This window comes from Pimephales promelas, chromosome 9 (genome assembly GCF_988280905.1).
Source record: "Pimephales promelas chromosome 9, fPimPro1.hap1.1, whole genome shotgun sequence".
Taxonomy (NCBI): domain Eukaryota; kingdom Metazoa; phylum Chordata; class Actinopteri; order Cypriniformes; family Leuciscidae; genus Pimephales; species Pimephales promelas.
In genome coordinates this window covers 29638286-29655675 of record NC_142777.1, presented here as the reverse complement: position 1 = coordinate 29655675, position 17390 = coordinate 29638286, and the positions used below count along the sequence as shown (strand labels likewise).

Sequence of the window (17390 nt, the reverse complement as noted above, 5' to 3'; positions counted from 1 at the left end):
TATAGTGTAATATTTAATGGCACAAAAATATAAATGTGGCAGTTTGTTTTAGGATTTTTTCAAACAGTTAGCTTGCTGTTTTAAATATTCAGCTAGAGTGCTGGAAGTGTCATTTGGAAGCCCGTAGAAAAAAATAATCATTTTAGATTTATAAGTTGGGAAATACACTATTGTTCTCAAACAGAACAGGTGGAATGTTTGGCTTGTGAATATTTCAAGTTGTGCTCACAAAACTAAGCCTGCCAAATTACTACATTAAATGTTTTAATTATTTACATCAAATGCAATAGACTTTAACTGACTTGAAATGTCAAAGGGTTCCACAATTGCACTTTTGCATTTCTCAGTCCTTACTTTTTCTGCTTTTCTTTGTCATTTGAACCCAAAAAAGCTGAAGCAGCAGCAAGAACTCCAAAGGTAACCGCTGCAAAGAGTCCAACTCCAACACCAATTTCCACCACTTTACGAACCTATTAGAATGGAAAGAAAGCATTTATATTAATTAAGTGCCCATCTAAGTGCCCATCACTGTTGCCTACATTAAATATTTAACCATTAAACAGCCCTGAAATCATGGCGTAGTATGCAGGGCTCAACTCAAAAGTAAATATGCATATAATGTTGGTATTTTAATAAATTTCAAATTTTTATTTTGTAAATAAATAAATAAATCCAATTAGACTTACTAATTGGTCTTATTTGCGAGAAAAAAAAAAGTTGCCACATGCTGAATGTGCATATTTACAGATAACAGCCCACCAGATGTCCATTTCAAAGCATTGTTTAATTAAATCCTTCTTTAAAATGTTGTTTATAGTGCCATTTAAACTATTTCTATTGCTATAATGCAGCAAAGCAGACTTTGTGCAGTATAATAAAAAGCTATTTAGTAAATCATACAAATTTTACCTGGATGTCATGTGACTATTAACCAACTTTAGAGAATTGTGAACTTAAGTATTATTATTACTATTGGCTTAATTGTACTATTGAACTAACTTAACTATATATAAGGTCAAGGAGGTTCAGCTGAATTTGTACATTTGAATGTGCTTGAAAGACAAAAGCCTTCCAATGACAGTAATGCATGGTTAAATGACTCACTGTGATAATTCAGATAATAAATGTGTTCATCAGGAGTCTATTAGATATGCATTGTTGCAATACTGAGAAACACTTCTTAAAATGGAAATAATTTCAGTGATCAAATGCTGCTAGGTCTGTGTGTGCAATTCCACAAACCTGAAAGAACTTCTGAATGTATAGAAGCAGTAGACCTTTTTTTTTTTTTTTTTAGAAAGGAATAAGTAAAAGATAAAAAAGTAGTAGTTGGGAGAGAATCGATGAATCATGAATAATTGACTGCCATTGCGAGAATAACATGTAATCAAAAAATTACTGTAGTCTGATGAGTATAAGCATTTTTAGACATAATAGAATCTAATTACATGAACTTAATTATTGAAACCTGATTACATAATCCAGATTACATGTAATCAGTTACTAGCTAGCACTGTTGCATGCTTGCTTCTCTCTGTAGTCATTATAAAATCACTTCAGTATTATTATATGGAATTTCATTGAGTGTGAATACAGGTTTACTAGAAAAGCTAAAATGTTAATAAAATGGTAACTGACCAAAGCAACGGACTCAGTCTGCAAATTTTAGAGGCACTGCAATTCATACTTCTATGAATTTTTCTGAATGTTCAAACTGTACCTGGCGGGAATGTGCCTTTCCGTATCTCAACTCTGTAACAAAGTGCTCGCAGTTCCCTCTAAAGACACAATATGGAAGTTCTTGATTCAAATAACGTTCTGCTTCCTGTAGAATAACACAAACGGCACGTGGCTCGTATTTGTCATCCAGAAGGTTGTTGATGCGGTATTTATCATTGCCAACTACTTCATACAGTTCTTCTTTCTTCACTGTGGCTTTGTCACATAGTACTGACATCATACTGTAGGCCCCAGCTTGAGCATGCTCAGCTAGAGAGAAAGAAATGGAAAAGTAAAAACAAAAAATATAAAATGCCTAACCTTTACATGTTCAAAAAGTTGTCACTTAAATGGATTTTTTTTTTTGATTAAATTCAAGATAAACTCAAAAGGCAGCATGTAATTGTAAATAACCCACAGGGTGGTGCCAGGTGAATCACAAAACCGTCGCCAACATAAATAGCCCAGTGCTGATATGTGCCTCGGAAGATTTCAATGAGGTCTCCAGGCTCCGGCTTCTTATCATGCTAAGAGACAACATATTGTTACATTTTGATAGAACCATTTATCTTCTCAATAATATATGATATTGTTTAACTCAACCAAATATTGCACTTGTGGGTTTCACTTTATTTTGATGGTCACTTTAACACGATGACTATTTCTACTAGTGATGGGCGCGGGTCGATATGAAGTATCATCAAAGAACGTATTGACAAGAAGTGAAAGCCAATATACTCTGTCATCATCCTCAACAGGCCATATTAATTTTTGGATATCCATATATGGGTATTTCGGGGAGGAGACAGGATGTGCGCACAATCTTCCGCTAACTAATTTATAAGAAAAATTTTGCTTAGATTATAGTGTAGGCTACGCGCGGTATAAGTTAAGTTTTATGAGTGTTTTACCACGCCATATGGCTTTCGGGCACATAGCCTTAAGGATCCTACACACAGTTTTATAAATGAAAGGGTCTTTTTAAATTATTAATATGATGCTATTATGCGCTATGCAAACGATACTTGAGTTTACTACTGTATTTGTGTTGCATTAAATCGGCGTTCTGCGGCTTGCCAGCGGACAAAATATAGTGTTTCCCACTTGTGAATAGATAAAAAAAGAAAAGAAAGTGAAAGTGTGCTTGCTGAAGTATTGGTTGACTTTTCCTAAACGTATCTGCGCAATCTTGTTTCAGAAATGCATCTAGCCTTTTCTGTTGCTTTGGAAAACAACATTCTATCTCTATTGCATTAATACAATTCCTCTGAACAGACCTTGAGCAATAAGCACACATAATTACCAAACTGCAATAAAAAAAGTTTTACCTTTGTCGAAGCCATGGCAACCTATACTCTAATCCTATGAGAAACACACACAATAAATACATGTTACACCATTTTCCATAAAGTGCTAATATCAGTGCTTGGTGATCAAATCACAGGAACTCTTTACCGTTGAATTTATGCACATCGTTTATTTTCCCATTATAGGCAACAATGACTTGAGAGGGCAGCAAATTTGCGACAATATAACCCGCTACGTAAAAGAACGTTCTGTGAATTTATTCATATTATAGCCAATGTAGCCTACGTGAATATGAAGGCGATTATACACAAAAAATAAAAGAAATAAAAAAGTTGGAACATCGGTAAAACATCACATAGGAACAACTCGACAAGTAGCTAAAAACAAATAAATAAACAAACAGCTTGCTCTGATCCATGCTTTGAACACGATCTTCATTGCGTACTCGAGCACATAAGTAACTAAATAATTAAGAAATCATACTTACAATTATGTATATGTTTCAATGAGCCCCAATCCGTGTTTGTCTGAAGTAAAAAATAACATCAGAGACTAAGCGATGCATCAGCTGATGATGGTGACTGTTGACAGGGCGAATTCGACCAATCAGCGTGAGGGACATTAAAGCGTAGACATCATGACGTCCTTGATGATGGTTTTATCTATCTACAATTTTACTGCCGTTTTATTTTTTTCATCCGGAATACTACTTTTGTACTTTTTAGGAGACACATATTTCTTATATATCAACTTGTCTTTCTTATATAGCACCAACGGTCTATGTATTGACTTCCTTAGGCTAATAAAATGTATTAAATAGTTGAAAAAATGTTCAGTCAACTGTCATAACATCTAACAAACGTCTAACACCTTGTTGTCAAGGAGGATGTGGGATATTTTTGGCACCTAAAGCGATATGTGTATCAAAACTTCGTTTGTTTTTTTATCCAATAAAACATTTATTCAGTTGTCATAATTTCTAAATATATATCAAGAAGCTAATAACTAATAATATGATAAGACATGGAAATGAACAAAATCTTTAGAAGTCTGTAAATTATGGTCAGCTGAAATTTCAGCATGTTGTGCCATGCAGTGACTGGAATCTGTCCCAAGTACAATGTCTTGACACATAATCTACAGTAATCTCTGGATGAGGAATCCAACAATTTGCTGTCTTTTGTGATACCTTTCTCTTATCTTGAACAATGCTGCTTTCATAGTCCACGAGTCATTTAAAAAAAGTAGGCTACGTACTACTAAGAATTAATCCAATGACTGCTTTTATTGCTTATGCAAAGGGAGAGAAAATAATGTCAAGTAATTTATCATAATGCTGCTCTGTATCAATGAATTAACTCATTGATTTACATGGAGTAAACCTAATACATTACTAATACAAAACACATGTATATCTGAGTTATATCGAAGTTGCATATTCTATGTTAACAACTATGGACATTGCTCCGGTTTAATGCTTTAATGCTTTTGTTGTAAAGGCGAGGTTTATACTTATAATCTAAATAGCTGGACATTGAGCCTTGAACACCAGCTACATCCATAAGTTTCTTTCACCATGGCTTGACCAGTTGCAGCTATGGTCACCATAGTATGGTGAAATAGAAAAGCAGAGAACATTTTCTTACTCTATAAATACTCAATATTTTTGTATAATAATAAAGCCATAGGTGAAAAGCTTGCATTTTATGTTGAAAACAATTAACAATTACCCTTAGTTAAATTTGTCTGCTGAATTGGCCAGAAATAAACTAAAAGATGTGGCCTTTCCACAAAAACAGTATCTAAACAGTACAGTGAAAAACAATACATCACACAAAATTGAAATAACACCATGAACATTAGCTTAACAACATTTAATATACAAAACTACAAGGTTTCTAATGCACTATAAATTATTCTTAAAATGCAAATATGTACATTAAATATGTTTATTTATATAATGGCCTTATCAATACTTTAAGGTAAAAAAAAAAATGCAGAATTGAAAAGTAAAATAAAAATCAATAGCCGTCCTGTTTAAAATAGGCTATTTCAAGTCAAGTCAAGTCAAGTCACATTTATTTATATAGCGCTTTTCACAATACAGATTGTATCAAAGCAGCTTCACAGTGATAACATGTAAGTAGCACAACACAGATCAACAACATTGCTAAACACTAAATAAATAACCCCAACTGAGCAAGCTCAAAGCAAGCCAAAAGCATTTCAAAACCCATCATCAGTATAACAGCATACAATTGTTATTTTTACCCATTTTCTATTTCAGTGTATTGTTTTCAAGTCTGCATAAAAATGTTTACCTTGATTGATGCCATGGTGACAATAGCTAGTTCTGCTGGTTTTAAAACTATGACAAAACCTTTGTGTTGATTGTTGTCAAGCAATTCAAGTCACTTTTATTTATATTGAAGGGGAGGAATCCACTGCTGCTTCAATGTATATGTATAATGAGGGATTATAATAAGGTATTAAATCAATATTTTTCCTTATTTAGCTAGTTAGCTAGTAATAAGCTAATTTACCTTATTTAGCTAGTTACACTGTAAATGATTTCTGTTGTTTTCACAGGATTATACTGTTTTTCTCAACAGTTTCTTACTGTATAATCTATGTACAGTAAGTTACAGTAGATTTAGTTGTTTTCACAGTATTAAATTGTTTTTTCAACAGTTATGTACTGTGCACACAGTTGACAGTATGTTACTGTAGAATTGCAATGCATTCTGGGAAATTATCAGTTACTGTTAATCTAAATACAGCAGTGCATTGACCGCGAAAAACACCACACACAGTTCCACGGGTAAAATTGCTAGCCTACTAATGTTATTCTTACATTTAAAATAAAAATGTAGCACTGGTTGACCATTAACAGTCATAATTTATGACATAATTTATGTCAGTGGGGTGTGCATGAGAGCATATTTGACTTTGGAAGAGTTTCTCTGTCGTGTCAGTGGTGCTGCTGTCTTTTCTGCCGACCTGCAACTTCTTCATCTGGTAAGTAATAATTCTTATAATGTGTATGCATACGGATTCTAGCTAATAACTTTAAAGTTATTTAGAATAGCTGACCACGATTTCTATATTCAATTTAATCTATTCTAGACATTTTAATAGGCTACTCTTCAATGTAGTCATTTGGGATGTTACTGTAAATTCAAATACATTAGTACGAAATGACCGCGAAAAATATAACCACAACAAGCTGCCATTTTATGAAGAACTCGACTCTTCTTCAGTTCCCTTCCCTCTGTAAGAACACGCAGGCCGTGCATCGCGTCGCTGTCGGTCGGCAACGTTTTCGCCATACATCTGGTTAGTAATTCATATTTTTATGCAAACCATATGAGTTACTTACGTTAACAGATTAACGTTAGAAAGAAGTGGCCGCGGAATGTTCTATAATAAGTCAGACGCGGATTTCTTTTATGTTGATAGCCTTACTTGATTAAATGTGATTTTATTAACATATATTTCATATGTAACCTCTTATACGGTCAAAATGGTCTAATCATTTTGTTATTTACCACGTTAAGTCGGTGGAAGCGCCTGCACGTTCATTATTTTATGACTTACAGGGGTTAGGAATTGATAATCGATAAATGTATCCTGAAATCGGACATCCAAGGTTAGGATTCGGATTTATTGTTATAAAATTAAAGTGCCGATTCCTCTTATTGATTTTTTCACGCTTATTTTCGTGTAAATCCTGACCTGGCGTTCAACGTTAACTTAACGTTACCTCAGTGATAAAGTTGGACCGCGGAAAGCGCCCAAGGTGTATTTTTGTCCAAAATACAAAGCTATGTGTGACATTTACAGTATTTGTTGTGGTCTTTGTTAATCTTTGGTTATCATTAACGACACATACACGAGGGAGTTAGCCTGGTGTTGAACACTTTACTAGCGAACTTAGAATCAACAACAACAAAAAAAACCCGGGTCATACCAACTACACAAACTGCCTGGGGGTGTTCCGGTAGGAACCATTCACTGCATATACTACAGTATTGTCGGCTATAATATCATTGTTTTTTTTTACTATGTGTAAACTGACATGTACTCATTTGAAGGGAACGATGCCTTGTCAAGCTTTTTTTAAGTCATGTAACTTAGTATCACACAAGCAAGATTTAGCCTACGTTTTCACGTGATCGTAAATGAATTGATTTTAAACAACAGTCCAACAAACAAGATTTTAGTATTAAGTGAATTACACTTTAGACATCATTTTGTCTGTTTTTGCTGTTTAGCCAAAACAACAACAAAAACGTACTATATTTTAACTGTCTTGTCTGTTCTCCTTTTCCACAGGTGTGAGCTGTGCATGTTAAGAAGACCCCTATCCATCTTGACGACCGATGAATTGTAAATCTAATCTAATTTAATTATTCTATTTATCTAACTACTAACGTTTACCTTGGTCCAGTACTGACCCACTGAGAACATTTTAAACGGATTTTTATCCATCTGTGAATTTTGTCTATCTGCAAGTTGTTTAGAATTGTTGTGTGAAAATAAACGTTACTGTACAGTTTAAGGTTTAATTGCATAAAAGCTTGGATAGACAACTTCTTATTTCAAAAGTTAGAACATAAGTCTGCATATAAATAATTATTGATACCGTAATGCAAGTTTTTCATGGCACATGTGCATGATGAGGTTGTTTTGTGTTTTAGTTTTTTTTTTAAAAGGACACTGGATAACTTGTCATTTTGTAATACTCATCTGGATTGGTGGTTTACTCGTCAAAGCTTTTATAGTTTATAAGTTTATGTGTCTCCCAGCCCTGCAAATCTGGTCCCTTAGATAGAAAGCAGCCAAAAACCCTTTAAAATCAGCAACTGTGACCAGTTAGACAGTCTATCTCAAACCAATAGACAATCTTAGACTAGTTTAAGCTGTTTTACCCCAGCAGGGAGTGGGTGGATGAGTTGTTATGAACTATCTTTCTAATAGATTGATCAGATAGCACCCCTTTAATCTTTTCTATTTTACCTGTTCATGATAATTTTTGCATGCATTTATGCATAATTGTTCATGATTGTCATGCATGATTTTTATTGTATTATATTACATTTTTATTATTAATGTATTTAATTGTATTAATGTATTTAAATGTATATTATGTAAATGTACTAATGTGTTTGAAAATACACAATAAACCTTGTGCAGTTAAAGCTTCAATTGTTCTTTTTTCTATTTCCCATTAACAGTTAAAATAATATTTCTACGAATTTTCTACAGGTTACACAGTAGCACTATAAAATAAATACAATAACATTTCATACTATACAGTATTATTAAAAATTAACAGTGTAATTCTGTACTTTAATATGGTAAGAAATTACAGTAAAATAATGTTATTTAATTTGCAGTATGCTTAACAGTACTGTAGTTAGTGTTACGGTAATTTTACTGTTAAATGAAATACAGCAAGTACTGGATAATTGTTGCCAGTAAGTTACTGTTAATTTGACAAGAAATTTTTTACAGTGTAGCTAGTAAAAATAACTTCCTTATTTAGCTAGTTAGCTAAACAATATTTAGCTAGATCTGCTGGTTTTAAAACTATGACAAAACCTTTGTGTTGATTGTTGTCAAGCAAGTCAAGTCACTTTTATTATATTGAATTCTGGGTGTATTCTGGAATCCACTGCTGATTCAATGTATATGTAATGAGTGATTATAATAAGGTTTTAATCAATATCTTTCCTTCTAAATATCAAACGAGTTGAATTACTTTTCTAGGCTTATGAGATTGTACTTTGTTATAGAAGTTACCAGTGTGATTTCTGGTCTCAAGCCAGCCACTTGCACATCCCTCTCAAACCTCCTTTTCATTCCCTATATATGACAGTGTGGTTACTTGTTACTCTCAAGTTCAGTTTATCAAACTTTGTACAATCTTCTGTACACTAGGCTACACTGTAAAAAAATATTGCCAGAAATTCACTGTAAAAATGTTTTTCAAATATGTTCAAAATAAGGCAACTTTTTTGTTGCCTTATTTTGAAACCCATAACTGATTATTCATTTTAAGTAATATGATGTTTATTATACCTAATTGAAATACCACAATCTGCTTTTTACTACTGTAGTTTAAAATGTACAGATCACAAGACAGGCACAATAGAAAGCCACATCATGCATCCGAGTTAATAAGTGAACTGTTCATGAAACAAGGCCAATACACATGGTGCACAGGGTCATCACAGAAAGAAATCATCAGGGTAACATGACAATGCAACAAACAATTAAAATTATGACATTTGAATGTTTGCTGTCTTGGCCCATTATACATTTGAATATATTAAAACCCTAAGAACTTTTAAGTTCTAAATGAATCTTTCTAAATTATTTTTTGTAACAATTTAAGCTAGGTTATTTGGCTAAGACTTGAATTACTGTATAAGATATACGTAGATGACTGGAAAATTGTTGTTTGGCTAATATAATTTAATCCAGTTAATCCATTTCAAATGTTTTGTTTTGTTTTGTTTTGTTTAGGAGTGGCATTATGTTTTGCGGTGTGACGGTATGAATGTGCATTGTGTTTACAGTAATGCTCTTACAATAGAAATCTGAGGCAATGCAAAAATAAACTTTAAAAGTTACACTGTTTCAAAAGTTGTTGTTCACACAATCTTAGTGTGATAAAGATAACTTTACAAAAATACAAACTGGTTTGTGACTTTTTTTAACTAAACAAAATGTTGGCCAAAAATTTAGTATCATACTCCTTTGAAAAATTAGTATCATACTCCTTTGAAAAATTAGTATCATACTCCTTTGAAATAGTCAAAACGATTAAACAACATTATGCTGATTAATATATGTATGCTGGCATAATTATGTAGTGACGTGCGTGTGTGTCAAGTCTATGTAAAGTCTTTTCTTGCCAGCAGCCTTAGATCATCCTGTAGCCCTAGACTGGTTGCCCACTGAAGCTAAGAAGGGTTTAAGGTGGTCAGTAGCTGAATGGGAGACCTTCTAGGAAAACCAGGTTGCTATTGGAAGAGGTTAGTGAGGCCAGTAGGGGGTGCTCACCCTGTGGTCTGTGTGTGGGTCCTAACCTCTATGGTCCTAACGCACCAGTGTAGTGACAGGGACAATACTGTCAAAGAGTACCGTCATTTGGAAAAGACATTAATCCAAAGTCCTGGCTCTCTGTGGACACCAAAAAGCCCAGGATGTCCTTCAGAAAAAAATAGGGGTTTAAGCAGCATCCTGGCCAAATTTGCCCATTGGCCACTGTCCATCATGGGCCCCTAATCATCCCTATATACTGATTGGTTTCATCAAGGTCTCCTCTCCACCAATAAGTGTGGTGAGCGTTCTGGCGCAGTATGGCTGCCATCGCATCATTCAGGTGGATGAGTACCTGCAAAAAAAGAGCTTTGTAAAATGTAACAAATTATTATTATTATTATCTGTCACCAAGATTGGATTGACACTCTTTTAAAAAAGTAACAACTTTAAATTTTGTTCAGTCATTCTGATTGTCTGTGCTAGTCTGCAGGTTTTCAGGTTAATCAGTTGTTGTTGTTTTTTAATTTGAAACACCATGTCTTATGAAACACAGCAGTTTGTTTGAAGATGATGGTCAAATTTTGCATTTGGATTATATTATAAAAGTGCTTAAAAGCTTAATAGAAAACTAAATCTAAAATATCAAAATAATCATTAAATAATTAGCATCAAATAATTTACTGACTTCCAAAAGACCTCCACAATTGTGCTTTCAGTTCTTCATTACCCAATATTCAGTGTTTCTGCTTTTTTTTGTTTTTTGAACCAAAAAAAGCAAAATCAGCAACAGCAGCAATAATTCCAAAGCCAGCCACTGCAGAACCACCAATCTCCACTGCTTGTCACACCTATAAGAATAAACAGAAAGTATATGTATTTTTTTTTTGTGACAATTAGCATTGTTATTAACATTGTGTGATAAGTTCCTAAAAACTTATTTTTAATAATTATACAGTCCTGTAATCCTGTGATTTATTTTTAATTTGACACTTTCAGTGGTGCTTGAAACTTTGTGAACCTTGAGAATTGTCCTTATTTCTGCATAAATCTGACCCCCATATTTATTTACTCGGTGTTGAGACGGATGGATATTCCTGCAATATTATCGGAAGCTGTGGGAAGTTTCAAACAAAAGAGCTCTCCTAAACGACAGAGGGCGATATTTGTAGCCACAACGTCATTTCCCATGTGGCGAAAGAATGTGAGTGAGTTGGTGTATCATTTATTGAAACGGTGTTGATTAAAAGTGACAACGGCTTTACTTTTCACTCACAATTTGCTATTGTAGTTGTTATTTTTTATGTAAATAAAATATTTTCATGGTGTATTTTGCTGAAGAATATTAACGATGTCCGCGATATTCGAGGGGGATACCATGTCAGCCATGCAGAAGTCTCACTCCCACACTTCTCTAAACAATTACAGGTGAGCAATAATATAATGGTCATACATGTTGCCACTAATTCATACAATAATGCTTCAGGTTATGGAAGAAACTCCAGTTTGCATTTAATTGCATTAACTAATCTGTATAAAGGAACGACGTCGTTTTCATTTTACTGTCATTAAGGTAATTTGTTCATTCTTATTCTCGTCTTTAAGTAGGCTATATATAGTAATTTATATATAGCCTGCAGGCTGTTTGCAATTTCAGTCTAATAGGTCAGTACAGGTTAAGGCATAGCTACTAGAAAATGCTTGTATGTCCATTTTGGTTGCACACAGTGCCATTCATTGCCTTCTGTCATTGCATTTCTGTTATTTCAGATAAATAAAAAACAATCATGGTAATTGTTAACAGCTTTAAATTTCTAAATAATTAATTAACATATATTTATTAGTAGTATATTTATAAACATTTCCACAGTTATACCCCAGAAAAGGATACATTAAACATTTAAGAGTTATTAAACATTTTGTGTCAATATGCCTTAACAGTGGCCTGTTGTCATGCTGTATATGATTTGTTGGAAAGGAAACTAAAATAGCCTATTATTACAAATGTAAAACAATCCATTAAGCAGCACAGATGTAACATATTTCAAACCATTGTTTTTGCTATATTATATTAAAATTAATAATTTAATTAAATTAAAACATTTAAAATATCTTATGAATACATTTTTGAAAGTACACATTCCATGTTTCTCAGTAAGTACATGGTCATAAAATGGCATGATTTTAAAGTAGTACAGGATAAAATATAGCCTAGCATGTCTCACTGCTGTTACTGCTTGACATGATGTATAAGCTGCATAAAGAAATTTGGGTTATGTTAAGATATGTGCATTAGTGTTTAAAAATTCTAATTCTTTGTAAAAAATTCTGTACCAATTGTACTTTTTTCCCTTTTCCATTAGCCCTCAAGAGCTGGCTTTAGAAATTAAAGCTTTCATCAGCGGCGTCGACCAGACTCAGGGACGGAAACTCAGTGTCCGGGATCATGCCCGCTGTGCAGTACGGCTCCTTCGAACTGTGCCAGCCTGCCGTGGAGCTGTCTTGGAGCACCTAAGGGGAGTTTATGATGAATATGTTGCGTCCTTTCTTCAAGATTTGGAGGCGGAGGGTGAAAATGGAGGTACCAGTACAAGTGGAGGAGGCAACACCAGTGTAACCAATTTGGAAGATGTTATTAAAGAAGTCCATGCAGTCCTTTCAGAATTTATCAAGCTTAGTCCTAAAGCTTGGGCTCCCCTTGTGTCCACATGGGCCGTAGACCTTCTTGGCCAGCTTAGCAGCAAGCATGCTGGACGACGGGCAGCTCCTCACTCGTCCAGCCTGAATGAGCTGTTGCAGCTTTGGATGTCGTGTGCAGCCACTCGCTCACTTATGGAGTGCTACTCTCAGTGTCTAGCAGCCATGTTGGCCTGGTGCCCCGATGCCTGTGTGGATGCCTTGCTGGATACCTCTGTCCAACACTCCCCTCATTTTGACTGGGTTGTCGCTCACATTGGTTCAGCTTTTCCTGGCACTATTATCAGCAGAGTGCTGGCTTGTGGCCTCAAAGACTTTTATGCGCATGGGTATTCCTCCTCTGAGAAGGTCAACCAACAGCAGACAATAGACAAGAGCTGTAGAGTCCCCAAAATAGGCTCAGTGGTTGGTATCCTTGGGCACTTGGCCTCCAGACATTCTGATAGCATCAAGAAAGAGCTTCTCAGGATGTTTCAGGATAGTCTGTCTCCACCCCCTCAAAATGTAGCTCCACATTCATCCGGGGCAGGCGGGTGGGAGAACTCCCCTCATCTCCGTAGGGCTACTGTGCCTTTCTTGCTTCAACTGGCTGCTCTTTCCCCTACTCTCCTGGGTGCCGTTTCTGCAGAGCTGGTGGAGTTTCTCAGACCGCCTGTCCTAGTTCAACTCCAGGCTCAGTTCCAGGCCTTGCCCCGGGAGGAAGTTGAGAATATGTTGGGTCTAGCGGTGCATCTCATAAGCCAAAGCCCTTTGGGTGGAGCAAGGGTTCTAAAGTTCCTTACGGACACTGCCACACCATCTTCAGTGATTATATCAGGCCCTACACCCTCTCCCCATGATAGTATTCGAGAAGCCTGTGACCGCTTACTGCAAATGCTTCTGCTACATCTTCACAAGCTGGTGCACAACCGTCCAGAGGGTGATGAACCCTTCCCACAGTCCTCTGCTGCCTCAGCAATGCCACAAGTGATCCCATTTCTAGAGGAGCTCCAGGGACACATTGCTGATCTGTGTGCTGAAACTCTCCGGCTTGAGCGGAAGAGGCACCTATGGTTGCATCAGCTCCTGTATCTGCTATCGGTGTATGGCGGCCCGAGCGTGGCCACTGAAGCTTTGTGTCAGCTCTTCACTCAAGCCCGAAACCCAGAGGAGCTCGCTCTAGCCTCACAATTGTACACCCCACTTTCCACTTCACTTTCTGGGTTGCTTCCCTCAACAGTAGCCCGCTGTGTTGCCCAGATCCACACTCAAACCCTTGACAACAAAGAGTTGGCTCAACTCCTGAACAACTTGGCTACTGCAGTACAGAGTCAAGAGGAGGATCGTAAAAATGGAGGGGCTACAACGGGGAGTTCATCTCAGTCATCGATGGCCGCACAAGTCAGAGTCGCCGTTTCCAGCCACCTTCAGGATTTCTGCCCATTGCTTCTTCATGGCGACAACATGGTTTCCAAGGCAGCTGTCCGTCTGCTCTCGTGCAGCCAGCTTCCCAGAGCTTGCTCTCCAGCTCATCTGTTGCTGATATGTAGAGCAGCAGTGTCACATTTCTTTGTGTGTTTACGACTGCAAGGTGAGAGCCTTAAATTTGGACAAGAGGAAGTGGGCTACTCCATGCGACTGTTGTCACGTCTTGCGGTCTACTCTTCTTTGACACAAAAAGCTGTGCTGCAACAACTGGTTGAGGGAGCCCTGCACAAAGGCAACCGGAATTTGTTTGGAGGTCTGCAGGAAAACCCAGGTGATGACACCACACAGTCGCCCAACCTTGTTCCAGACTTGGGCATCTCCCTATTGGATGTCAACTGCAAATTTGGCACTTCTGTTAACTTCTCTGGTAATGTGTGGTCCGTTTTCCATGCTGGAGTAATTGGAAAGGGTTTGAAACCTCCGTATACTCCCTCACAACCAGACCCAGATAGAATCAATCAGAATATGCAGACTTTGCTTGCAGTCATGGTTCGGTGCTGTAGTTCAGGTGGAGGAAGCCCTTCTGGCAATGCTAGAAATGGCTCTGCTGTAGGTACCAGTAATGGCAGCTTCCCTTCTAGTGAACCTCTCATATCTGATGAACTTCCCCCAATTAATGCTGAAGCTGCAAAGGTAATTGCTGTAACCCTGGTAGAGAACATCTGCCCAGATGTAGCAAATGGAGAACTGTCCTGGCCTCCAGAAGAACATGCGAAAACAACAGTTGAGCGAGACATACACATTCGTCGCTGCTTTGAAAGTAACCCTGTGCTGTTCCACCTCCTCCGGGTAGTCGCAGCTGGACGTCCTGCTCTGTGCTACTGCTCTGTGATTTTAAGGGCTCTACTTTCCACCTTACTGGCTCACTGGGAAGCATCAAGGGAACCAGCAGTGTCAGACTCCCCCTGGCACCTTCAGACCTCATGTTTGCTTGTATCATGTATGGGCGAAGGCCAGCTACTACCACCAGTGTTGAGTAACATCCATGAGGTCTTCCCTCTCCTCTCACCCTTTGAAGTTAGACTACTGCTGTTAGGCGTATGGGAGTACATGCGGGGTAACAGCCCAATGCCGCAGAAATTTACCTTCTGTGCTGACCAAGGAATTTTTTTTCGTGACTTTTCACGGGATGGTGATGTTGCACGCTATATTGCACCCATCCACAGTGTTCTGCATAAGAACATTGACCGACTAGGACACCTTTGCTGGAGGTTTCAAGTTTGATGGATTGTCAAATTATGAGAAATTGTGTTAAAACGCCTGGTTCCAGAGTCACAGACATTTTTTTTTGTATTCAGATATTTTTCTACATATTGTTAACTTGGGTGTGAAGTTGATATTTCTATGTATTAGAAAGAGCTAACCAGATAATTCCCCCAGCCCCCCCCCCCCCGCTTAGCTTTTTATCCTTTTGTGTCCTGTCTAGCTTTCTGTAGAGGTTTTTTTGAAGCACTGAAAAAAAGATTTATGCTTATATCAGCGTAAAACACTTAAAAAAAATCTGTTTTTGCAATTCCCTATTTTCTTTTTGTTGCTGTGTGGAAAAATTAAAATAAATGAAACTGCATAAAAATGCCTGTTCTGTTTTTTGTTTGTTTGATTGTTTGTTTGTTTTTTGGCAGAAATACAAAAAATAGGTATAAAATAAGAAGTAAAGCCAAAGCCACATAAACCAAACAAGTCTGTCTAGTTAAACGCAAAAATGAAAATTCTGTCATTACTGACCCACTTTCGCTCATCTTCAGAACACAAATAAAGATCTTTTTGATGAAATCTGAGAGCTTTCTGTCGCTCCATTTTTAGATGCACATCTGACAATTTGAGCTCAAAAGAGTTCATAAAGAGGTCATAAACTAATCCATTTGAATTGAGTGGCTTAGTCCACATTTTCTGAAGAGACACGATCACTTTATATTATGACCAGATTGAATTAAGGCTTTTATCTGCAAATAAATATTCATCAACTCAAAGCAGTTGTGGTAAATAGAAATTCAAGCATGTTCGCTTGACGTGCAAGAACCAGTGAGGTTCATTCACGTGTGTTATGCAGCATGTTTGAACTTCCGCAAGAGGTTTTTTCTTGCGCGCTAAACAGGTTTGAATGTTTATCGATCCATCCATCCATCTTCCGCTTATCCGGGGCCAGGTCGCTGGGGCAGCAGTCTAAACAGAGATGCCCAGACTTCTCTCTCCCTAGACACTTCCTCCAGCTCTTCTGGGGGGGACACCGAGGCGTTCCCAGGCCAGCCGGGAGACATAGTCTCTCCAGCGTGTCCTAGGTCTTCCCCGGGCTCTCCTCCCAGTGGGACGTGCCTGGAACACCTCCCCGGGAAGGCGTCCAGGAGGCATCTGAACAGATGCCCGAGCCACCTCAGCTGACCCCTCTTGATGTGGAGGAGCAGCGGCTCAACACTGAGCTCCTCCCGAGTGACTGAGCTTCTCACCCTATCTCTAAGGGATCGCCCAGCCACCCTGCGGAGAAAGTTAATTTCGGCCGCCTGTATCTGGGATCTTGTCCTTTCGGTCATGACCCAAAGCTCATGACCATAGGTGAGAGTAGGAACGTAGATTGACCGGTAAATCGAGAGCTCTGCCTTGCGGCTCAGCTCCTTCTTTACCACAACAGACCAGTACATCGACCGCATTACTGCAGAAGCTGGACCGATCCGTCTGTCAATCTTCCGTTCCATCCTTCCCTCACTCATGAACAAAACCCTAAGATACTTAAACTCCTCTTGAGGAAAGATCTTTCCACCAACCTGAAGTGTGTAAGCCACCCTTTTCCGACTGAGGACCATGGCCTCGGATTTGGAGGTGCTGATTCTCATCCTAGCCGCCTCACACTTGGCTGCAAACCGTCCCAGTGCATGCTGAAGGTACTGGTCTGAATGTTTTCTGGTTTCGAATGTTCGAATGTAAAAGCCTAAATTCAGTCTGTTCATAATTTAAAGCATTTGTGTCTCTTAATAAAATTTGGACTAAATCACACTATTATGAAGAAGTTTTATAATCTCTTTATGAACCTTTTGATGTCAAAGTGGTAGTTGCGTAGCACTCAGATTTCATCAAAAAGATCTTAATTTGTGTTCCAAAACAAAAGTCTAACAGGTTTGGAACAACATGAGTGAGCAATTAATGACAAAATGATC

General features: G+C 37.4%; 2 protein-coding genes across 3 annotated transcripts; one reads left to right on the top strand and one right to left on the bottom strand.

Moving 5' to 3' along the window:
• Nucleotides 1-3648, bottom strand: rarres3l (retinoic acid receptor responder 3-like). Its single transcript, XM_039648777.2, has 5 exons — nt 3515-3648; nt 3048-3081; nt 2138-2246; nt 1721-1989; nt 1-470 (listed from the first exon to the last, which is right to left on the bottom strand). Exons 2-5 carry the CDS (start codon nt 3060-3062, stop codon nt 351-353), a joined length of 513 nt encoding a protein of 170 aa, XP_039504711.2. The 5' UTR covers nt 3063-3081; nt 3515-3648; the 3' UTR covers nt 1-350.
• Nucleotides 3649-11172: 7524 nt separating this feature from the next.
• ints5 (integrator complex subunit 5) lies at nt 11173-15827 on the top strand. 2 transcript variants are annotated; one of them, XM_039648770.2, is made up of 3 exons: nt 11173-11281; nt 11419-11505; nt 12441-15827. In XM_039648770.2, the coding sequence occupies exons 2-3, from the start codon at nt 11429-11431 to the stop codon at nt 15463-15465; spliced, it is 3102 nt and encodes a 1033-aa protein (XP_039504704.2). In that variant the 5' UTR covers nt 11173-11281; nt 11419-11428; the 3' UTR covers nt 15466-15827. The 2 variants fall into 2 exon arrangements, with proteins under 2 accessions (XP_039504704.2, XP_039504703.2); XM_039648769.2 differs by having other exon boundaries at nt 11250-11505.
• The last annotated feature ends 1563 nt before the right edge of the window (nt 15828-17390 follow it).